This window comes from Musca domestica, unplaced genomic scaffold, assembly GCF_030504385.1.
Source record: "Musca domestica strain aabys unplaced genomic scaffold, Musca_domestica.polishedcontigs.V.1.1 16, whole genome shotgun sequence".
NCBI lineage: Eukaryota > Metazoa > Arthropoda > Insecta > Diptera > Muscidae > Musca > Musca domestica.
The window spans coordinates 10258919-10284085 of record NW_026712219.1 but is presented as its reverse complement, the minus strand read 5'-3'; the positions used below and the strand labels follow the sequence as shown (position 1 = coordinate 10284085).

The 25167-nt window shown below is 36.4% G+C and overlaps 2 protein-coding genes across 12 annotated transcripts in view; both read right to left on the bottom strand.

Annotated features, from left to right (window-relative positions):
- LOC101897365 (zinc finger protein 652-B) overlaps positions 1–25167 on the bottom strand; it is an 85119-nt gene that overhangs the window by 15867 nt on the left and 44085 nt on the right. Inside the window, exons 3-4 of one of the 11 annotated variants that reach the window (XM_059120063.1) lie at positions 2298–2679; positions 1940–2238 (exon numbers count right to left, since the gene is read on the bottom strand). The exons of 6 other annotated variants lie outside the window; for them this stretch is intronic. In XM_059120063.1, the coding sequence (XP_058976046.1) occupies positions 1984–2238; positions 2298–2679 (637 nt within the window). In that variant the 3' untranslated portion in view covers positions 1940–1983. Of the gene's footprint in view, positions 1–1939; positions 2239–2297; positions 2680–6764; positions 7045–7113; positions 7493–13671; positions 13936–14001; positions 14375–17157; positions 17580–17670; positions 18044–20505; positions 21052–21120; positions 21494–25167 lie in introns of those variants that run through there. 4 more of the 11 variants (XM_059120064.1, XM_059120067.1, XM_059120057.1 and 1 more) reach the window with 4 other exon arrangements.
- On the bottom strand, positions 9034–10179 carry LOC105261432 (zinc finger protein 141-like). Its single transcript, XM_020037030.2, has 3 exons — positions 10075–10179; positions 9529–9901; positions 9034–9458 (listed from the first exon to the last, which is right to left on the bottom strand). The coding sequence occupies exons 2-3, from the start codon at positions 9886–9888 to the stop codon at positions 9189–9191; spliced, it is 630 nt and encodes a 209-aa protein (XP_019892589.1). The 5' UTR covers positions 9889–9901; positions 10075–10179; the 3' UTR covers positions 9034–9188.

Here is a 25167-nt window from a genome sequence, read left to right as displayed (position 1 = left end):
GTTGTGAAAACAAGGCACACTTATGTAAAATGTTAGGCTATATAAAAATGGAGCCTAGGAAAGACGAACAACCCCTCTACTACAACTAGATCTAAGCAGAATGAAATTAGCATGAACACTCACAAGGCAAAAAATGATCGAATTCAAGTCCAGGAGGCAAAAGGTTAATAAAAGCGTTTACATTTTTCGATTTGTATATACGTTGGGCGCCATTTTATGAAAGATGGCCTAGCTATGAATATAAGAGCCATTTGTGTAAAATATTGGACGCCAATCCCAATGTTGGGCGCCATTTCATTACTCGGCATGCATACAAAAAAATGGGGCTTAAAATATAGATGAACTACATTTCTACACCCGCCACATCTAAATGGCATGGATAATCACAAGACGGAAAACAAAAATCCAATAAAAGCATTTGAATTCTGGTGATGCAGATATTAAATTGGCGTCGTTTTTTGAAAGATATCCTAGCTGTGAACATAAGAGACACATGCGGAACATTTTAAACGACAATCCCGACTTTGGGCGCCATATATAAAATCTAAGCTAAGATCTAAGCGGGATGAAAAAAACAAAATATTGGGTATTTTTAAAATTGTTAACTAATTTTTTTTGTTGAAAATTTCCAAATTCGTTCCAAATGGTGGAGGGTATTCAAAGTTTGACCCGGCCGAACTTTCAGCTTTTTTTTCGTTTTTTTATGTATTCCTAGTGACGAAATAGCGCTCAAAGGGGGAGTGGCGAATATAGGGAGGTACCGTTATATCGGAGACATACGAAAACCTGGACCTGCACAGAGTGAGATGAAAAAACTGCAACCAACTTCAGACTGCTGTCATTTCTAAGCCATTCTTCCGACAGCTGTTAAAATTATTCTACTGACAGCTCATGGTGATGGTGTGGGCCGCCATAACAGCCTGTGGTCAATCTCCGCTCGTATTAATCGACCGTGGCATCAGAATAAATGCCGAATATTATCGCGAAAATGTTCTGGAGGCTGTATTAAAGCCTTGGGCACGCATACATTTTGGCCGCAGATCTTGGACATTCCAACAGTACTCAGCACCATCGCACTCAGCACACGCCAACCAAGAATGGTTATAAAATGAGGTTCATTTCCATCGCACAATGGCCACCAAAATCTCCGGATACCAATCCGTTGGACTATTGTGTCTGGAGCATTTTGGAAAGCAAGGTTGGCACCAAAATATACCAAAGTGTCGATCACCTCAAGCAAGCGCTTCGCCGGGAATGAGCCAAAATACCGCAGAGCAACATTCTGGTAGCGTGTGACGGTTTCATTGTCCGTTTGAAGACCATAATTAGTGCCAAAGGTGACCAATTCGAACAAATCTAAACTTATTCTAGAACTTGATGATATTTCCGACATTTTTTGCTTTCATTCAATAAAATTAAAAAAAATGTAAAAATTAAGGCGTTTGGCATTGTTGCAGTTTATTTATTTCGGAAAAACCAACTCATACTATTTTACGTGTTTTTTTACTAATATAGCTTTATTTCTAATTCTTAGTCAAAGAAAATGTGACCTGTAAAATTTGCTAGACAGTCGAAGAGGTCCAGCAAAATTTTAGACAATATTTGAACCAAAAATCTCAAAGCGTTTGAATGCTCGCATTGTTGATATACGTTGGGCGCCATTTTGATGAGGTGTATCGTTTCCCAAGTCCAATATGAAATATGAATTCAGACGGCTGATCCGTCCTGATCTCCTGGCACACCTTCAATCATATTCCATTGGATACTTTTTTGGTTGATTAAAGCACAATGTACTGAATGTTTTTGAAATAAAATGTCAACTTTTGCTATCCGTTGGATTTTTTCTTTTCGCACCAACAATTTTTTTCTTAAAGATAGTCAAAAAATCCGCTGTCATTTCAATTAACAAATCATTTATTTTAAAGCAATCTCATATTAATTCAACATAATCAATTTAATTCTATTCATTTTAAGTCGTTTGTTTTAATCTACAAAATCTTCCTCAATCACTTCGTATTCATATAAAACATCAATATCATCATCGTTTTGAATTTCATCGTTGTCTTCGGTTATTTCAATTTTCACTGGTTGGGGCACGGAACGTCGTTTCACGGTACTGCTGTATTCAACAGGATGATGACGCTTGCAGTGATTTGTACGATTCGATTTGGATTTAAAAGTTGCCGTACAATAGGGACATGAATACAAATCCACACCCGTATGGGTGGCCATGTGCTCCTGAAAAGGCAAGGACAAAAATTACTTTAAAAAGAAGCACGTAAAATTGTCGAACTTACCCTCAACAGAGCCGGCACCTTGAAAGCCTTTTCGCACAGCCCACATTTGTGTCGCTTTTCTGGTGTATGCTTGAAACGAATATGCTTCTTTTTAGCCTCACGTGTCGTCGAAACAAAACCGCATATCTCACAGCGATGTTCTTTATCGGCATGTATATGCATATTGAGTACATGGAATTGTAGGGTACTACGGGTCGAATACCATTTGCCACAGTGTACACATTGCTCGGGAACTTTTTTCGGTTTGCTTGTGTGTACAACCTTTTTGTGTTTTTGCAGGGTATTGAGAGTGCGTAACACTTTGCCACAAATATCACAGATGACCTCTTTGGAGGGATTGTGATAGTTGAGATGTCGGGCCAAACGTTTCTTGCTTGGATATCTAAAATAATAATGAAGTATGAAAAAAAAAATAAAAACATAAAAAAACACAAAAACGTTATACCCAGAATATTGATGAGATATAAAACAAATATAAGGGCTCCTTAAAGACCTGGAACTTAGAAGATTCATAAACTCCCACATCAATTGGAAGCCAGTAGAAAATGTTTTACACGAGGTGTTTGAATGTATTAAGAAGAATATGAGGAGTTTCAACTTAGCATTCTTTCCGAGTGAGATTTTAACAATGGCAAAAGGAGTCGATACCAAATGCTCCACCCATCCTTATTGGGTGTATTTTTGGAATAATCATAAGCAGTATTTTGAGCTTTAGAATGGATATTCAGAGAGGAATGTTCATTTCCTCTCTGTGGCTTCTGGTCAAAAAATGAAATGATTTACATTTCAGGCGATATCTGCTGTGTTTTTTTTTTTCGAGATCATAAACGAACACGTAAAAAAAACATTGAGTTCAGCCGGGCTGGACATTTAACACCCTCTTCCATTGGGTAAAGAAAAAAACATTTTCATATAAAGCTATCTTAATTCAAATGCGTTCCACTTTAAACTACAAATACCAGTGAGACCGTTTGGATAATCCAGTTAAACTTTTCAAAAAAAAAAATCATAAAGTGGGTGAGGCCGTTATATGGGAACCATACCAAAACAGAAACATCTATAGACAATTGTATACTTCAAGGATTGTCATCTAACAAATCTTCTCGAATAAAAAATTCGAAACAATTTCGTGGGTAAATGTGACTAGGATTATCAAAATACCCAGTATCGCTGGGTATCGTTATATGTGCGCTATAGAAAAACCTGGACCTAAATTGTCTATGTTCTGCTGCCGGAGCTAGAACCCATGGTCCAACAGTTTCGTAAAAGTACAGAAATACACCCCTGAGGCAATGCCCACTTTCCTTATTTTGAGACAAGGCCGGATTTTCTTTCAAAAATATTATCCAACTTGATCCATCTTTCAATTCCATGACAAAAAATGGTTATTAACTTTAATGTGCACCCTGCAATTCGTGTCTTCCAATCATTGATTTTTAAAATATTTTGTTTTTCTTTTTCAAAAAATGAATACACACACAAAATTGGCAGAAGCCGGGCACATTTAGAAAAAAATTGTAATCAGCTGGTAGCTCTACCTTACCTTTTTATTGTACCATGCTAGAACCCATTATGAACTACAAGTACCAATTTTTAGACAAATCCTTGGAAAAATGTTTCAAAAATCATCAAAATACTGAATATCCGGAGGTAACATAATTTGGGAGCTAGAACCCATTATGAACATTAACATTTTTCGACAAATCCGTGGAAAATTGTGGCAAAAATTATCAAAATACCGAATATCGAGAGGTTCCGCTATATGGGGGACCTCTACATATAATGTTTCGCCACCGGAGGTAGAACCCATTATGACCTACAAATACTAATTTTTAGAAAAATGTGACAAAAATCATCAAAACAAGTGAATTTCGGGAGGTACCGTTATATGGCGGCTATATCAAAACGTGGACCTATATATACTATATTCCGCCAACGGAGCTGGAACTCATAATAACCTACTAATATTAATTTTCAGGCAAAACCGAGAAAAATTTGGGAAAAATTATCAAACAAGGAAATTTTGGAAGGTACCGTGTAATGGCAGCTATACCAAAACGATAACCGATATATTCAATACTAACCATCCTAGACACAATACAAATTGTTCTGCCCAATTTTGAAGCTCTACGTCAAATAATGTGGGCCTTATCGTGATTTCAACAGACAGACAAACAGATGGACATCGTTAGATCGACTTAGAACTTTGTGCTGATCATGAATATACATATATACTTAATGGGGTCTATGACGAATATTTGGGGATGTTACAAACGGAATACCAAAGTTAATATACACTCCTTCTTAAGGTGGAGGGTAAAAAAAATTAGTTATAGTCGTAACATTTGAATTTTCTTGGGGTTCTGGGTCAGAGCAAACAAGTACTGTACAATTTTGTAAGAAAACGTTCCCCAGGTCATAGCTCATAATTTTATTACCCCACGCATTGCATAATGTTGTCTGCATAATGCATTTTAATCATGTGGTCCATGAGCCGCTTCTTAAAATTTAGCGAGGTCTTACATTTTCAGAAGATATATTTTATAAATCAGGTTCCAATCCTCCATCGACTTTCGGTGTCAAAAATCGGGCTATATTACCCTAAGACGAACACAGGCGTTAAGACAAAAACAGATCTGTTGCGTTGATCTGTTTTAGCCTTTAGCGCTGCTAAAACCACTATCTGGCGGAGTGTATTTTATACATGTGCTCCCAGTTTTATTATACATGTGGGTTTCATTCAATTTGTAACTCATCAAATTAGACCTTAAAAAGTATAGTATATATTCCTGATCAGCGTAAAATTCTAAGACGTCCGTCCGTTTGTCCCTCTGTCCGTCTGTTGTAATCACACTAGGGTCAACACGAATAAAGATAAGAAGCTAAAATTTTCACCCATTAGTCGTTTGCCTGCAAGCAGGTCAAGATCGAAGATGGACTATATCGGTCCACGATATATACAATATATCGGTACCCCCGATATTCTGTATTTTGATGATTGCAGCCAAAATGTCCAATTAAGTTGTGTGAAAATCCACAAAGGCAGTTCCTTCTGAGTACTTTACCCCCTGGAAGAGTATTGTCTATATTGTTCAACGATATCGTATATCCCCCATATAACGGTACCTCCCTTTATTCGGTATTTTAATTATTTTAGCTATATTTTTCAATTGTCTAAAAATCCGTACTAGAAATTTTTTCTAGGCACTTTACCCACTGGAAGAGTATTTTCTATATCGTTCCACGATATCGTTTATCCCCCACCTCCCTTTATTCGGTATTTTGATGATTTTTGCTATATTTTTCAATGAAATTATCTAAAAATCCGTACTAGAAATTTTTTTCTAAGCACTTTATCCCCTGGAAAAGAAATGTCTATATAGATCCACGATATCGTATAGCCAACATACAATGGTACCTCTCGATATTCTGTATTTTAATGATTTTAGGGACATTATTCGCCGGAGTTGTTTTAAATTTCGTATTTAGAATTCGTAATCGGAACTACAGTCCATGACAGAAAAATGTCTATGCAGGTACAGGTCTTCGTATATGTCCCATATATCAGTAGCTCCATATATTCGGTATTTTGATGATTTAAGCGATATTGTTCACCGAATTTGTTTCAAATTTCGTATTTGGAATTCGTAATGCCAACTACAGTCTATGACGGAAAATTGTCTATGCAGGTCCAGGTCTTCGTATAGGCCCCATAAATCTGTAACTCCCTATATTCGGTATTTTGATTTTTATTTTAGGTGCAATATTCACCGAAATTGTTTGAAATTTCGTATTGGAAGTTCCTAATAGGTACTACAGCCTGTGACTGAAATTTGTCTATGCAGATCCAGGTCTTCGAATAGCTACGATATAAAACCAAAATTTATAAAATACAACCAAAAAAAGCAGTAAGTTCGGCCGGTCCGAACTTTGAATATCCTCCACCATTTGGAACGAATTTAGAAATTAAAAAAAAAAAATAAATAAATAAAATAATGGATGTATTTAGTATTTTTTAAGATTTTATTTTATTTATTTTTTTTTTAATTTCTAAATTCGTTCCAAATGGTGGAGGATATTCAAAGTTCGGCCCGGCCGAACTTACTGCTTTTTTGGTTGCATTTTATAAATTTTGGTTTTCTGTAAATTAACTTTAATATATTCCCACACAATATACGAGACATTTGATTAAATTATTAGTTTTAGGATGAAAATAGGACACGCAGTGATCGAAAAAATACATACGTATATTACTCATGTATTTCACAACTAAAATGGCGTCCATGTATCACACGATATGTCTAACTTTAACATATGGAAAATTTAAAATTACTTATGTGAAAAAAAAAATAGTCTTATAGAGTCTTAAACATAAGCTTTTTTTCTATTACTCTTCAGAATCTTGATATCAAAATAAATAATCATATACATATATTTTTTTTTATTTCTATTAAATTCAATTCAATTTTATTGTAAGGCAATTTGTTTTGTTAATTCAAATAATATCTTCAGTATCAATCTCTTCAAATTCATATATCACAAGACCACCTTCGTCATCTTCATCGACATTTTCCGTTACTAATTCAATATTTATTGATTGAGTTATGGGCTCCTGTTTTATGGAAGTGTTATACTCCAAAGGATGATGGCGTTTGCAGTGATTTATACGATTCGATTTCGATTTAAAAGTGGCACTGCAAAAGGCACATTTATACAAGTCCACTCCGGTATGGGTGGCCATATGCTCCTGAAAACACACAAACACAAAATATTAGTAGAACAAATGGTGTGAACCAACGTTTTTGTTTTTACTTACCCTCAACAGGGTGGGTACCTTAAAGGCCTTCTCACACAGTCCACATTTGTGTCGCTTTTCAGCCCGGTGCTTAAAGCGTATATGTTTCTTTTTAGCCTCTCGGGTCGTGGACACAAAACCGCATATCTCACAGCGATGTTCTTGATTAATGTGTATGTGCATATTGAGAACGTGCGTCTGTAGGGTACCCCGGGTCGAATACCATTTGCCACAATAGCTGCACTGTTCGGGAACTTTGGGTTTCTTAACGTGTATAGCATTTTTGTGCTTTTTCAGTGTGTCGCGGCTGCGCATTGTCTTGCCACAAATATCACAGACCACCAAGTTCGAGGGACTGTGATATCGAATGTGACTGTGCAAGAGAATTTTCGTGGCAAATCTGAAAATGTAATGGATTTTGAAATGTTGGAGAATATCAAAATAGCGATTTCGTACAGAGAAAAAAGTTGAGGGAACTCCACAACTCTAAAAGTGTTATATTTGGTAGACCTTTAAGGAAATGTTAAGACAACGATGTGATCTTTTTTCTAGGATAATAGGGATATCTTAGTTCTACTGTAAACCAGTAGTAATTTTAGCAGGCTATTTGAAATGTATGAGACTTCGAAACTCTAATTACTGGTTGTGAAGAAAAAACTGCAACCAACTTCAGACTACTGTAATTTCTAAGCCACTCGTCCGACAGCTGTTAAAATTATTCTAGTTACAGCTCATTATATTGTTTACAAGCGTACAAAAGCATTTTGGTGAGAATTTTCCAGAAAAAAAGTTATTCGTGATGGAATTCAAGCGTGACAGTGTGATTTCTTTATTTTTGGCTGGAAAACCACAAGTGGCTATCCTTAGAGAACTCCAGCATTTAAATGTGAATAAATCTGTTGTGCCTCGTACAATCGCTCGTTACCATGATACTGATAGCGTAGCCCGACGTCAAGGAAGTGAACCGAAAAAAACAGCAACATCAGCAGAAATGGTTCGAAATATAAAGAAGCGAAATTCTAAAAAAGTGCAAGAACTTACACCGCAACAGAAAGAAAATTGACTCAAAAGAGCTAAATAGTTGCCTCGCTGGGCCGAAAGTGGTGAACTCCGTCTCCGATGAGAAAACATTCGTTGTCCAGAAGTTTGTAAACAAACAAAATGATCCCATTTACTTGCCAAGGAGGTCAGCAGAAAATGTGCAACTTCGGTTGGCCACCAGAACTCAAACGCCGGCTATGGTGATAGTGTGGGGCGCCATAACAGCCGATGGTCGCTCTCCGCTCGTATTAATCGACCGTGGCAGCAGAATAAATGCCGAATATTATCGCGAAAATATTCTGGAGGGAGTATTAATGCCTTGGTCAAGCGAACATTTTGGCCGCAGACCTTGAACATTCCAACAGGACTCAGTACGCGCCACTCAAGAATGGTTACAAAATGAGGTTCCTCGCTTCATTTCCAGCGCACAATGGCCACCAAAATCTCCGGATACCAATCCGTTGGACTATTGTGTCTGGAGTATTGTGGAAAGCAAGGTTGGTACTAATCGATCATATCAAGCAAGCGCTTCGCCGGGAATGGGCCTAAATACCGCAGAGCAACATTCGGGCAGCGAGTGATGGTTTCATTGGCAGTTTGAAGGCCATAATTCTTGCCAAAGGTAACCAATTCGAACAAATCTAAACTTATTCTAAAATTTGATGCTATTTCCGACATTTTATTGCTTTCATTCAATAAAATTTAAAAATCAAATTAAATCATTGTGTTTGACTTTCTGCAGTTTTTTATCTCACCTCTATATACTTTGTGGGATCTAAAATGTATATTTCGAGGTGTTACAAACAGAATGACAAACTTAATATACCATACTATTGTGTAGGGTATAAAAAGAGAAATGTTACCTGCGAAAATTTAATAGTCTTGCGATATTTTATAATGTAGTATATGGAAATAACTCTTTATTAAAAAAGGGTTCTAAATAAGAGCTAGTGTATTCTAAAATCAAAAAATTAGTAGGACATAATTTACACATGGGTTAACGACTAGAGATGAAAAAAAAAACACAAAAAATTCACAATTCTTCCAAATTCAGCCTACAAAAGACCCGATTGATTTACTACACCCACATATCCCTCCATAAAATCGGCATTATTATTTTCAATCTCATTCCCTGAATGAGGCTCATTCGAAATGGCGTTTTCTTTGACTATTGCCGTTGGCCGAGTACGTCGGGTCATGTTCGGTACGTATTCCGTGGGATGGTGACGCTTATAGTGGGTTGAACGATTCGATTGCGATTTGAATGTGGCAACACAAAACTGACATTTATACAAATCAATTCCGGTATGCGTGGCCATGTGCTCCTGCAAGAGAAGCCGCAACTGGTTAGTTAGAAAATCAAAAAAGGGGCGAAAATCTCAAAACAAAACTTACTTTCAATAAAGTCGGTGTCTTAAAGGCTTTCTCACACATGGCACACTTGTGTCGCTTTTCCGGATTGTGACGATATTGAATGTGTTTCTTTTTAGCCTCACGCGTCGAGGAGACAAAACCACATATTTCACAGGTATGATCTTCCTCGGCATGCACATGCATGTTGATGACATGTCGTTGCATTGACCATCGACTCGAATACCATTTGCCACAGTGTTCACACTGACGTGGAATTTTCGGTTCATGGACTTTTTTCTTGTGATGCTGCAGCGAGTTGATGGATGCGGTCACGGTACCGCAAATATCACAAATTATACCCTTCGAAGGTACATGAATCTTTGTGTGATTTGTCAGAGACATTTTACATGAAAATCTGCAATGGCAATGAAGAAGAAATGGAAGTTGTTGGTTTTTGTTTGAATTTTTTTCTCGATTTTGTTTTTTTTTTTCTTTTGAGGAATTTTTCATTTCTAGAGCAAAAATAATAACTAGTTTAAAGTGTTTGAAATCAATTTTGGGAATGCTTCTTAAAAGTCCGGCACATACCAGAGTATACTTGGCCACAAATCAACATCAATTTCACAGCTGATTAGGCTTAATCGAAAAAAAAACCTATCAGAACTTGTTGCAGTGCTAATTTGATCAAGTTCAATTTCTTTGCATGTGGGCCTTATTAAATTAATGGAAAATCTAAACTAAGGATACGTTGATCATTTTATAAAATCGGGTAACATAAAATTGAAGACACCTAAAATTCATGACGTAAAAATCCAAAATCGACCTAGGTATTCCTCAACTATGGTTTCTAATACCATGTTCTAATTGCAATTTGAATAATGTTGTTCGTTCTTAAAAACTATATAGATGAATTAACGTATGACATTATTCAACGTTCGTAGGCACAATTTCTTTTTAACCTCTTGAAGAGAGAAGAGAGAAGAAAATTACAGATACAAAGAGCAGTGAGAAAATGTACGATGCACTTTCGAGAGCCTACGAATTCAAGAGAAAATACATAAATCTATAAACATCAAAGACAGCCAGGATAACATCAATCGCCAATATTCAGTTGCAATTATTTAAATAAGCTCAGTTCTGTGATATTTTATACCACCTTGAATAGGATGGTATATTAAGTTTGTCATTTCGTTTGTAACATCCCCAAATATACGTCATAGACCCCATAATGTATATACAGGGTGAGATGAAAAAACTGAAACCAACTTCAGACTGCAGTCATTTCTAAGCCACTCATTCGACAGCTGTTAAAATTACTCCAGTGACAGCTCATTATATTGTTTACAAGCGTACAAAAGCATTTTGGTGAGAATTTTCCAGAGAAAAATTATTCGTGCCGGAATTCAAGCGTGCCAGTGTAATTTTTTTATATTTGGCTGGAAAACCACAAGTGGCTATCGTTAGAGCACACCAGCATTTAAATGTGAATAAATCTTTTGTGTCTCGTACCATCGCTCGTTACAGTGATACTGCTAGCGTAATCCGACGTCAAGGAAGTGCACGGAAGAAAACAGCAACATCGGCGGAAATGGTTCGAAAAGTTAAGAAGCGACTTGATCGAAACCCGCTTTGCAGTGGCCGAAAAATGGCTCGTGAGCTAAACATATCGCAACATTCCATTCGGCAAATATTAAAAAATAAGCTCGGAGTAAAGCCATTGAAATTCCAAAAGTGCAAGAACTTACACCGCAACAGAAAGAAAATAGACTCAAAAAAGTTAAAGAGTTGTTTTGCTTGGCGGAAAGTGGTGAACTGCCGAATTTGTTTTACTCCAATGAGAAAACATTCGTTGTCCAGAAGTTTGTAAACAAACAAAATGATCGTGTTTACTTGCCAAAGAGGTCAGCTGAAAATGTGCACCCTGTGATGGTCGCTCGCCGCTCGTATTAATCGGCCGTGGCATCAGAATAAATGCCTTAGGCACGCAAATATTTTGGCCGCAGACCTTGGACATTCCAACAGGACTCAGCACGCGCCACCCAAAAAAGGTTACAAAATAAAGTTCCTCGCTTCATTTCCAACTCATAATGGCCATCAAAATCTCCGGATACCAATCCGTTGGACTATTGTGTCGGGAGTATTTTGGAAAGCAAGGTTGGCACTAAAAAATATCAAAGTGTCGATCACCTCAAGCAAGCGCTTCGCCGGGAATGGGCCAAAATCCGCAGAGCAACATTTGGGCAGCGTGTGACGGTTTCATTTGCCATTTGAAGGCCATAATTCGTGCCAAAGGTGACCAATTCAAACAAATCTAACTTATTCAAAAATTTGATGCTATTTCCGACATTCAATAAAATTAAAAAAAATGTAAATATTTTTGGCGTTTGACTTTGTTGAAGTGTTTAAGTCGATCTAACGATGTCCGCCTGCCTGTATATTAAATTTCGATACAGCCCACATTATTTGAGGTAGAGCTTCAAAATTTGGCAGAACAATCTGAATTTGAAAATGAGATATATCGGTCCCTCGGTTTTGGTATAGCCATCACCTCCGGATATTCGATATTTTGATGATTTTTGCCACATTTTGTCACGGATTTGTCTAAAAATTGGTGTTTGTGGTTCGTAATGAATTCTAGTTCCGGTGGCGGAACATCATGTATATAGGTCCACGTTTTGTTATAGCTCCCGATATTTGGTATTTTGAGGATTTTTGCCACATTTCCCCACGGACTTGTCTAAAAATTTGTATTTGTAGTCCGTAATGGACTTTAGCTCTGTTGCCGGAACATGGTATATAGGTCCACTTTTTGATATAGCCGTCATATAGGGGGTCCCCGATATTCGGTGTTTTGATGATTTTTGCCACATTTTTTTCACGGATTTTTCTAAAATTGTTATTTGTAGTTCATAATTTGATCTAGCTCCGGTGGCAAAATATTGAATATTTACGTTTAAGTAATTCTATAGCGCACATATAACGATACCCACCGATATTTGGAGTTTTGATAATCCTAGTTCACATTTACCCACGAAATTGTTTCAAATTTGGTATTTAAGAATATTTGGTAGATGACAATCCTTGAAGTATAAAATTGTCTATAGGTATTGGTATGTGGGGACCATATAACGGCTTCATCCATTTTATGTTTTTTTGAAAAGTTTAACAGCATTATCCAAACGGTCTTACTGGTATTTGAAGTTTAAAGTGGAACACGTTTGAATTCAGATACTTTTATATAAAAATGTTTCCTCAACCTAATGGTGGAGGGTATTAAAAGTTCGGCCCGGCCGAACTTAATGTTTTTTACTTATTTATAATTAATTTTGATTTTTTGGTACTAATGTTTTTCTGTAAATTTACTTTAATATATTATCACACAACAAACAAGACATTTGATTATTTTTTTATTTTATTTTTTTTACACACGTACATTACTCGTGTAGCGACCATGTATCACACGATATTTATAAACATAAAAAAATTGGTCAGATCATGGTAGAATAATACAGGTAGATGCATCAACGCTTGGGAACATTGATATGTCAAAAAATTTTAAATGTTCTATCAAATATAAGTAGATTTTTATATGTTTTCTTATACGACGTCATTCGCGTTTCTCAACAATTTTTGCAAATATAAATAATTTTTCATTCATTCCAAAATCGGTTTGACAGTTCATTGTCCCAGCAGCTGTGTCGATACAGTACATTAACATACAAATGGGTTAACCCACTGGATTTGGATTAAAATTGTCATATCCATTACTTATACTTCAAATAAATACTCTTGAAGTAGGTTAGCCCTGAAAAAAGTTCTAACGTAAACATGGCTTAATATTTTGCATTTTTATATATTTTATATTATATTTTTGATTTTATTCGATAAGTGCTGTAATAAATAGGGAACACTAGGTACGAAAAATGACCCATTAGAGTTTCTTAGGCATTAGAATTCGCAATTTAAATCCAATGTATTTACTAACTAAACGTACTATTAGTTAGTTTTACTGCGCATTTCTAATGCATACCATCCGGTATTTAAATGGAAACACCATTTATGCTAAACATTTCGTTAATCAATATAAGACCAGCAGAATTTTTTTCTATAAATTAAAAAAGTATCCAAATTTTCTCTCTCATATAATAAAATTAATTTATTAAAATATCTACAACTAAGTCTTAAGAATATCATGAAATTTTAACCAATTTCAGCTTGATTCAAAGATTCCATTTGATTTACAATTGTATTCTGATTCGAAACACTTGCAGCCGTAACCATTTCATAACTTGATATGGCCTTGGGTAAATCCCGTTTCACAATTGTGGCATTATATTCAGCTGGGTGATGACGCCTATAATGAGTGTAACGATTCGATTTCGATTTAAATGAGGCCTCACAATAGGCACAGCTATACAAATCGATGCCCGTGTGGGTGGCCATGTGCTCCTGCAAGATCCCATTAAATATGCATTAGACAACAAAATAAACATCCAGAAAAAACTTTGGACTTACTTTCAACAGCGTTGGCGTCTTGAACGCCTTCTCACACATCGTACACTTGTGTTTCTTTTCGGGATTGTGCTTGAAGCGTTTGTGCTGTCGCAATGCGGTACGCGTCGTCGATACAAAACCACAAATCTCACAACGATGTTCATTGTCCGCTGTCGTATGCATGTTGAGCACATGCCGCAACATGTGCGATCGTGTTGCATACCATTTTTGACAATATTTACACTGGGCCGCCACCTTGGGTGCGTGCACCTTTTTCTCGTGCTTCTTGAGAGTGTCTAATGTCGGCTTGACCGCCCCGCATATTTCACAAATAAATTCTTTATCCGGATAATGATATTTGAGATGCCTAGCCAAATACGCTTCACATGCATATCTGAAATTGTATTTATATGTACATATATACGAATGAAATGCGACAATTGATAGGATTTCAGAATATGCTCAAATAAGGGAGAGAGAGAGAGAGCGTGTTTTAAGTGTGTGTGTGTAAGAGATAAATTAAAAAAGAGTATAACTTGAACAAAATAAAAATTGGGATAAAATAATAAAATATTTCTTTGGGGTGGGCGAAAATTGGAATGTTTCGATTTTTGAAGATTTACAAAAATTGTTTGCTTCCCCCCCTGTCAAATACCCGCCGAGGAGCTAAAAAGTAGTAGACCTACAAAAAAAGCCGACAAGAAATTTAAATTTGCGAAGAAGTGGTTTCTTAGGAGTCCTGCTCAGAATTAAATTTGAAAGGGTCTTTCAGTTAAAAATGCAATACATAGCTGGTGTACTTCCTGCTAAAATGGATGGCTTTGAATGAATGTATGAATCATGAACACATCAATGAATATAATATGATTACAATTTACAACAGATCAATAGTGCGATTATGTAATTTTTTACAGATTTAACGACGATAATTGATTACAGCTATTATTTAATTGCTCATATTTTTGGTAATTAATCTGCTCGATTTCGAGTAGATTATAGTAAAACCCACAGGAGTACTCCCGCTCGGATTCGAATAGAGAATGAAACCCGCTTGTACCCTGCTTTAAATCACCAATGGTTTTATGGAACCCAAATACAAATTGGAACCCAACTTGCAAATTACAACTAAACCGTTTGGATAATGCTGTGAAACTTTTCAAAAAACAATAAAATAGTTGAGGCCGTTATATGGGGGGTCATACCAAAACGGGAACCTATATAGGCAATTTTATACTTCAAGGATTTTCATCTACCAAATTTTCTTAAATACCACATTTCAAACAATTTCGTGGGTAGGATTATCAAAATGCCGAATATCAGTGGATATCGTTATATGTTCGATATAGGAAAACATTTCGCCACCGGAGCTAGAACCCATTAACAACTACAATTACAAATTTTTATACAAATGGTTCAGCTTTTCCTGCTAAAATTCTTCAAGAAATGTTGCCCATCAATGAGCTATTGACTCTCTATGGAGTAGGTTTCGAAAGAATGAGCCAATATTGTCGTATTTCGTATAGGACCATAAATAAATATGATATAAATATTGTAAGGTGCCACTTTATATGAGAAATGTGATAATTTGTAGAAAATGTTAAATGTAGTCGACCGAAGTATTCCATTTTAATACTTCATCTAATACAGACAAAAATATTGATATGGCCAAAATTACAAGAAAATCGAACATTTATATCCAATTTTATGCGAAATCATAAATTCCATATTCATTTCAGATTTCTTATTGAGAGAAATATTTAGATATAGCACGTTGTATAGAATCGCTGAATGTTTTGACACACAAAAGTATTGACAATTGTGACCCATTGTGGGTGAGGTAGCAAAAGATGTTCGCAGGGCTATATCACCTTCCCAACAGATCTTGTGTAAGCAAAAATGCTTGTATGTGTGACATTTCAAGAGAGATAGATGCTTATTCTGGATTTTATAATTATTTTGGTTATTCAAAACGTTGACCCTTTCTGGAGGAACTACCAGAAGGAATGGTCCTATCTTTATCAACTTTATAGCAGATCTTGTGTTGTTGGAAATATTGAGATGTGCTAAGTCTAAATGGAATCGAATTTTAATTACGTGTTTTATGAGCTTCATGAATATTCAAAATTTTGAAACTTTGTGGGGGAGGTACCAGAAGGAGTGGACCGATTTCTACCATCTTCACACCAGACCTTGGATTAATAAAAATATTGTGATGTGTCTAATTTGTAAGAGAGCTATAATTATTCAAAATTTTGACCCTTTGTGGGGGAGGTATTTGATGGAGTGCACCGATGTCCATCCATTTTCACACCTGACCTAGCACTGATGTAAATATTAGGATTTGTAAAGTTGGAGCAAAATCAAATTATCCTTTCTCTTTCTGTGCAGAAAATATTTTTTTTTTGAAGATTTCGACCTTTTGTGCGGGAGTCACCAGAAGTAGTGGACCGATATATTCCATATTAACACCAGACTTTTGGTTAATAAAAATATTGAGATGTGTTAAATTTGAAGACAATCGAACATCTTACATAACATTTTATAAGATTTATATTTTTTCAAAATTGTGTGCTTTGGAGGAGAGGTACTTGATGGAGTGAACCGATATTGCCCATTATCGGACCTGACCTAGCACTAATGTAAATATTAGGATTTGCAAAGTTGGAGCAAAATCGGATTATTCTTTCTCTTTCTGTGCAGTAAATTTTTTTCTTTAAAAATGTTGACATTTTGTGTGGGAGGTATCAGAAGGAGTGGGCCGATATTGCCCATCTCCGAACTCGATCTAAGTTTGATAATAATATTACGATTTACCAAGTTTGGATCAAATCGGACACACCCTTCGAGAGCTATGGGGCGCCCGCCAGACAGACCGAGAGACGGACGGACGAACATCGCTAGATCGACTGAAAATGTCCTGAAACGGATTTGGTCCAAAGAGACCTACCGTTATTTCGATGAGGCACGTTTTGACATATTAAATGATATATACCCCCTTTAGCCATATGGCTGAGGGTATACTTAGATTAGATAAAAGAGATAAATCATTTACTTAATGCTTGACATTTGATTATTATCTTTCCATTTATTTAAAATGTGAACAAAATGTTAGCAACAAAAAGAATTCATCTTCATTCAGTGTTCAAAAATGTATATAGATAAACAAAAATTACTACATATTATTCAACTAAAAGGCTTTAGCGGGGTATTTCATTTTTTGCACATTATTTTTGGGAATCATCAATTCGCATATCTTCTTATGTCATCATAGCTCAGGCTAGATTTATTTCATCAACATCATCATCATCATTCCGACTACCATCGTCAAGAATTATTTCATATTTAACAATAGTTTCGGGCCATGGTGATTGGGAATCATCAGCCCGAGCATCATCATCATCATCACCATTATTGTCATCCTCCATTGCCTCCATTTCATATTCACTGATCGCCTTGGGCTTTTGTCGCCTTGTCATCTTGGCATACTCCAAGGGATGCATACGTTTCATGTGCGTAAAACGATTTGAGTTGAACTTGAATGTCATGTCACAATAGTGACAACTGAACAGATCAATACCGGTATGGGTTGACTCATGTTGCTGCGTTGGAAACAAAAAATCCAAAAACCAAACGAAAAAAAGTGTTGAGATAATTTTCCGACATTCTCGTGTGAATGGAGATCAAACTTACTCGCAACATACCACGCGTCTTGAATGCCTTCTCACAGTACGAACATTTATGGGTCCTTTCCAGAGTGTGCTTGAATCGCTTGTGTTGTTCCAAACCCGTTCGGGTCGACGATATATGATCGCAAACATCACAGCGATGTTCTGCACCAGCTGTTTCGTGCATATTAACGAAATGCACCAGCATGCATGGGCGACTCGAATACCATTTGCCACAGTAGGGACATTGTGATGGGGTTTTGGGTTCGTGCACCCGACGTACATGCCTTCGAAGTTTGGCCTTCGAGACGGCAATTCGACCGCATGTTTCACAAATATAGTCTTGTTTGGAGTGTTGTTCCCGCAAGTGTTTGGTTAATTTTTCTCTGGTTGTTAATCTGCAAAAAATTGTGAACGGTGAACACGACAGGAGTGTGGAAGGGTATTTAATTTTAGATTACCGAAGCATGGAGTGTTTGACACAAAATAAATGATTTATTTTATTTGAAATGGCTTCCCAGCCCAAGTTTGACAGGTAGCTGCTCAAACGACCTACATTTGGCATTACCAGGAGGCCCCAATATCATGAGTTAACCCCATACAATTCGCAAAACAATCTATTATGCTCTCGGCATACACTGTAAATGCTGGACAATAAAGTCCAAAAATATCTTAACTTCGAACCCGAAACATGCCTTTCGAAATAATGACAAGAAAAAAACATAGTTGACATTACCAGTAAGTCAAACAGTAATGATTTTTTAAATAGAAGGTAAATGTCTGACAACAAATCCGAAAAAATCTTAAAATATGCCTTTCCAAATAATGACAAAAACATAGCTGACATCAGCAGTCTAACAACATAACCGAAAAAAATCTTAAAATACGCCTCACGAAATATTGGTGAAAGTCATTTTTGACATTACCAGTAGATGAAAAAGTAATGAGTTTTTGAATTACATAATAATGAGTGAAAACCTTCAAACGGCCTTTTCTGGACATAACTCATTCGCATCGTTCAAAGGTCTTCTATAGAAAAAAATCTTCGCAAGGTCTCTATAGACGGAAGCCATTTCCAAACGTCTTCTAGAGACAGCAGCGCTTTCGAATGTTCTTCCCCAGACAAAAGACCTTCAAAAGATCATCTTTAGAAAAATAACCCTCGAAAGGACTTCTAAAGACAAAAAAACTTCAAAACTCTTACACAGACACAAAAAACTTCGCTAGATCTTCTACAGACAGAAAACCTTCGAAAAGCATTCCATAGGTGGAAGACCTTCCAAAGATCTGTAGGTGAAAAACGTTTGAAAGGGTGTCTAGGGTCCCCTTCCTTTCCAAATATTTTCTAAACCTGACAGGAGATCTACAAGAGATCATCTTTCGACAGACGACCAGCGAAGGGTCTTGTACAGACAAAAGATCTTCTACAAACAGAAGGTCTTCGATAGACTGTAGGCCTTAAAAAGGTTTTCTCGAAAAAAGTTTGAAATGCCTTCTAGAGAAAGAGAGCTTTGAACTTATTTCTGTGGAGAAAAGACCTTCGAAAAGCCTGCTATAGACGTAGGCCTCTACAGAGGTATCCTATAGACAGAAGACTTATTATTTCTATTGGCAGAAGACCTTTGAAGTATCTTCTATAGACGAAAGATATTAAAAAGCCTTCTTAAGACATGTAATTGAAGGATTTTCTGTAAACAGAAGACCTCTTGAGGGGTCTTTTCTAAAGACAATCTTCTACAGACAGAAAATTATTCTGTAAAAGGAAGACCTTTTACAGGGCTTCTATAGACAAAAGACTCCTGAGCGGTTTTCTTAACATAGCAAATCTTTGAAAGATCTTTTTAGCATTGAAACATCCGAAGAGGTCTTCGAGATTGAAAAGATCCACCAAAGGTATTCTAGAAGCAGAGGGGCCATCTAGCCATTAAAGACTTTAACTAAAATTTCATCTTTTAATCCTTCTAGCTTCAGTAATCTTCTTAAAGTTCTTTATGACAGTAGTATTCTAGCCATAGATTACTTCTCAGAAGTATTCTAGACGTAGAAAACCTCTCAAAGAACTTTAGGCCATTCAAGCGTTATGTAGCTTCAGAAGAATGTTTAAAGCTCATCTAGCTACGGAAAGCTTTCCACAGATCTTCTACCGCCAGAAGACCTCTTAAAGACCTTCTAACCATCTATAGTCTTTTAGTGATAGAGGACCAAAGAACTTTAGGCCATTCAAGCGTTATGTAGCTTCAGAAGAATGTTTAAAGTTCATCTAGCTACAGAAGACTTTCCACAGATCTTCTACCGCCAGAAGACCTCTTAAAGGTCTTCTAACCATCTATAGTATTTTAGTGATAGATGACCTTTTTGAGGAGTGTAAGTCATAGAACTCAAAGAGGTTTTGTAGACTTGGAAAATGTATCAAAGACCATTGCGAGGTCTGCTGAATCTAGATTTTCAGAAGGCCTCTCAAAGTTACTTAAGTACTGGCAGACCATTAATGGATTTCCTGTGTAGAAATCCTCTTAAAGGTTTCCTAGCCATATATGATTCGTCTGTTCCAGAACCTGTAAAAATCTACTAGTTCTGCCATTTTTCGATATCATAAAGGGAAAATTTGTTATCGTAGGGAAAATGTTTGCCTTCTTGCAGTTCTGGAAAAGACCAAATTTCTCAATTTTTTGTAGCAATAGAAAGTTTCATTGAGCCCTTCTAGCCAAAGAATATGACAAAAAGGTTTCTATTTACAAAAGAGCCAAATAAGATCTCTTTCTTCCTGTGGAAGATCTCTTAGATCTGTGCAACGGAATTTTATGCATCTACTTTACATTATATGTACAATTTCCACTTAATTTTAAATATAAACAATACATTTGCAACAAAGAAAATGTTTTATATTCATTCAATATTCAAATATTTCATATACATACAGACAAAAAAGACAGAAAATAAAAAAAATAATAATCTTTAAAATAGTAAGGCTTTATGATTCATATACACGAGATATTTCAACTGTTTCAAATTGGGTCTCCATATCGTCGTCATCAACAAATTCAGCATCATCCTGCTCATCCAGAGGTATTTCATATTCAATAATAGCTTTGGATTCGATTTGGGAATCATCATCATCATCATAGTCTTCGTCTTCATTCTTTAGAGCTATTTCATAGCCAATGATAGCAGTGGGCCTTGGTGGTTCATCATCAACATTAACCACACGACCACCTCGCCGCTTGTTATGGCCCACTACCGCCTCATATTCACTGATCGCCTTGGGCTTGGGACGCTTTTCCGTTTTGGCATATTCCAAGGAATGCATTCGCTTGATGTGAGTAAAGCGATTTGAATAGAATTTAAAAGTCATGTCACAATAGGCACACTTGTATAGATCTATGCCCGTATGGGTGGACTCATGTTGCTGGAAGTAACCCGAAAACAAAAAAAATAATCTAACATTTGTTTGGAAGACGACCACGATAGAACTTACTTTCAACTGGGTGGGCGTCTTAAATGCCTTCTCACAGTACGAGCATTTGTGTTTCCGTTCCAGATCGTGCTTGAATCGCTTGTGCTGCGTCAAGGCCGAACGTGTCGATGACACATGGCCGCAAATATCACAACGATGTTCCAAACCAGCCGTCCGATGCATATTGAGGGCATGCATAAGCATTAGGGCACGCGTCGAGTACCATTTGTCACAGTAGGTACATTGGGTACGAATTTTGGGTTCGTGCACCTTACGGACATGCCTTCGAAGTATGGCCTGTGTGGCTGTAACTTTGCCACATGTTTCACACATATAATAGCGCTGGGGATGTTGTTCACGTTTGTGTTTGGCCAATTTAGCTTTGGTTGTGAATCTGAAAATGGGGGGGTTGCATTTTTTGAGAATATATTCATAGTAAGAAGCAGGAGATTTGGCAGAACGATAATATACACTACAAGATGGAGTGTTTGGCACAACAACGATAAAGATTCACTTGATTTCAATGTTAACAGACACTTTTTTTTAAATTGCATGATATGCCAGGACGATGTTATTAAGCTATAAGTTAATCCTTGACATTTGTCAAATTGATTAAATTGAGAAATTAATTAATTTTTGGTGTAAGAGAATATAGAATATAACATCGATAACAATGAAACGGGATGAAGCTTGAAGAAGCTTCAAAATGTTCATTGAAAGGCAATCGTGATCAAGGTCATGTACATTTTGCTGAAACGCTTTTTTTAGTTAGATACAGAATCTGCTAAAAAAAAAAAAAAACACAACAGCCGTGATGAAAAAATTATGATATTTTTAACAATATGAATGAATGAAATTCGTAACAATAATGAAACGACTTCGTTACAATTGTGAAAAAGTTTCATTATTTTAATTAAGCTTTTCATAAAATTAATCAAATTGCATCATACAATTAATAAAGTTTTATCAGAGCCAGATTTATCAGCACTGTAACAAAAGCAACAACTGACATGACGAAAAAGAATGACATTTTTAAAAATATGAAAGAAAGAAATGCATAGTATTACTGAAACGACTTCGTTACATTTGTGAAAAAGTTATATCATTTTAATAAGGCTTTTCATAAAGTTAATGATTTTTATACCCTACAACACTATGTGTTGGGGGTATTATAAGTTTGATTGGGCCAGAATTTATGTAACACCTCGAAATATTGATTTCCCATATAGGAAAGTATATATGGATCTTCCTAGCTCGCCGAGCTGAGTCGATCTAGCTATGTATGTCCGTCTGTCCGTCTGTCCATGTTAATTTGTAATCACTCTACAGGTCGCAATTACGGCCCGATCTTCACGAAATTTAGAATGTAGGTGGGGTTAAGGTCAGAATAGAACCCTATTTCTTTTGGAGATGATCGCATAATATATAGGGGTTGAAATGGACCAAAAACTGAAAAAATTCCTGATTTTTCAGTTGCTCTACAGGTCGCAATTATAGACCAATCGACGCGGATTTTCGCATGTAGCTAGAGTTTAGGGCGAGGAAGAAGCCTACCAATTTGGGTGGTCATCGGATAATATTTAGCGGGTAAAATACACCATATCTTTCGTGTTGAAAAAATTCAAAATTTTTCATTAAACCACGAATATTTTAAATCCTGGCGAAATCACAAAGCCATGACAAGGTTACTTCTAATCTTTACATTGATGTTAATATCCAACAAAACGGATATTTAGCAAAATATGTGCGATATATATGTCTATCAAAAAAGATATGCTTGAAAGATCTCCTATATGTCGAGAACGGCTGAACTGATTTCGACAGTTCTCATTAATTCAGAATGGCCTCTTGACAGGAAAGAAACAACGTCTAAAAAAATCGCATAAAAATATCTTTCTAAAGATGAAAATATTGATTTTGTAAAATGTTCTCATATTTTTTCAATTTTGTCATATTTTTGGCATATTTTCATTTTGAATTAAACATTTGGTAATGTTTCTACAGCTAACAAAACTAAGTAGTTAGGATTTCAGGATATCATATACAGATCGCATTTATGGCCCTATACTTACGAAATTTTGCATGGGGATAAGAAGAGGGTCAGAATAGAAGCCTATTCTTTTTGAAGATGATCGGAATATATTTTGGGGTTGAAATGGACCAAAAAAACTGCAAAATTGTCAGCAGGTCGTAATTATCGCCCGATCCTCACGCACATTTGAATGGGGTTACCGGACATTGCATAAGCCAAGCAGTTTTGGATGGCCATCCAAAAATATTCAATGTGTGAAATTGTTTGCCAATTTTTGTAGATAAAATACGAAAATATCCATTCCAGTGACTTTCTTCCAGTGACACACTTCTGACTATTTCTTTAACGCTGATTTCGTTGAAGAATATAGTCAAATGTCTGTATCACATATAGATGCGATTCAGTCAAAAACCAATAATAAATGTTATTGTTTTGCCACTTCTGAGAGATTATAGGTCTTTGGGAAATATTGGTTCCAGATCTAGGAAGACCATTTACGTGCAACATCTACCAATAAATTGGAAATGAGCAAATTATTTTAAGTTGCTATTATTCGAAAATTAGATAACGAAACCTGATGGTTTTCGTTTATTATTTATCAGAATATCTTGTGGAATTCTTTCGAGTATCTCGCCTATATAAACTGTATCGTTTATTATAGTGTTGTAGGGTATTCAACGGTCGGCACCGCTCGACTGTAGCCTTTGCTTACTTGTTTTTTTATAAATTTTATGAAATTGTTTCATACTATTAATGAAAAATTAAAGTAATTTTTTCTTTGACAGTATTGAAACTCAGTTGAAGATAATATTTTTGGCAGTACCTCATACGAACGACGAAGTCACAAGTGATTGAAAAAATACAGCTTGATGGAACACAAAAAAAAAAAACCATGATCAAGAACAGGTAGATTTTGGCGAAGCGTTAAGTAGAGAATTGAAAATTTAAAGGCTTCCATATGGCTAGAGATTCAAATATTAGAATAAGTTTAGATTTGTTCGAATTGGTCACCTTTGGCACGAATTATGGCCAATGAAACCGTCACACGCTGCGCGAATGTTGCTCTGCGGTATTTTGGCCCATTCCCGGCGAAACGTTTGCTTGGGGTGATCGACACTTTGGTATTTTTTAGTGCCAACCTTGCTTCCCAAAATACTTCAGACACAATAGTCCAACGGATTGGTATCCGGAAATTTTGGTGGCCATTGTGCGCTGGAAATGAAGCGATGACCTAATTTTGTAACCATTCTTGGGTGGCGCGTGCTGAGTGCGACGGCCAAAATTTTTGCATGCCCAAGGCTTTAATACACCCTCCAGAATATTTCCACGATAATATTTGGCATTTATTATGATTAATACGAGCGAAGAGCGACCATCGTCTGTTATGGCAGGCCACACCATCACCATGGCCGACGCTTGAGTTCTGGTGGCCAACCGAAGGTTGCTGACCTCTTTGGCAAGTAAACACGATCATTTAGTTTGTTTACAAACTGCTGTACAACCAATGTTTTGTCATCGGAGAAAACAAAATTCGGCAGTTCACCACTTTCGGCCAAGCGAAGCAACTCTTTAGCTCTTTTGAGTTTATTTTCTTTCCGTTGCGGTGTAAGTTCTTGCACTTTTTGGAATTTCAATGGCTTTACCCCGAGCTCATTTTTCAATATTTGCCAAATGGAATATTGCGATATGTTCAGCTCGCGAGCCATTTTTCGGAAACTGCAATTTCGAACAATTTCTACTGATGTTGCTGTTTTCTTCCGTCCACTTCCTTGACGTCGTGTTACGGTACCAGTATCACGGTTACGAGTGGTACGCTTGTAAACGGTGTAATGAGCTGTCACTGGAATAATTTTAGCAGCTGTCGGACGAGGGGCTTAGAAATGACAGCAGTCTGAAGTTGGTTGCAGTTTTTTCATCTCACCCTGTATATATAATTTAATACGGCCAATTAGATCCTTCGTCAGTTTGGATCAAACCCGTTTCAGGATATTTGGAGTCGATATAGCGATGTCCGTCTGTCTGCCTGGCTGGTGTGT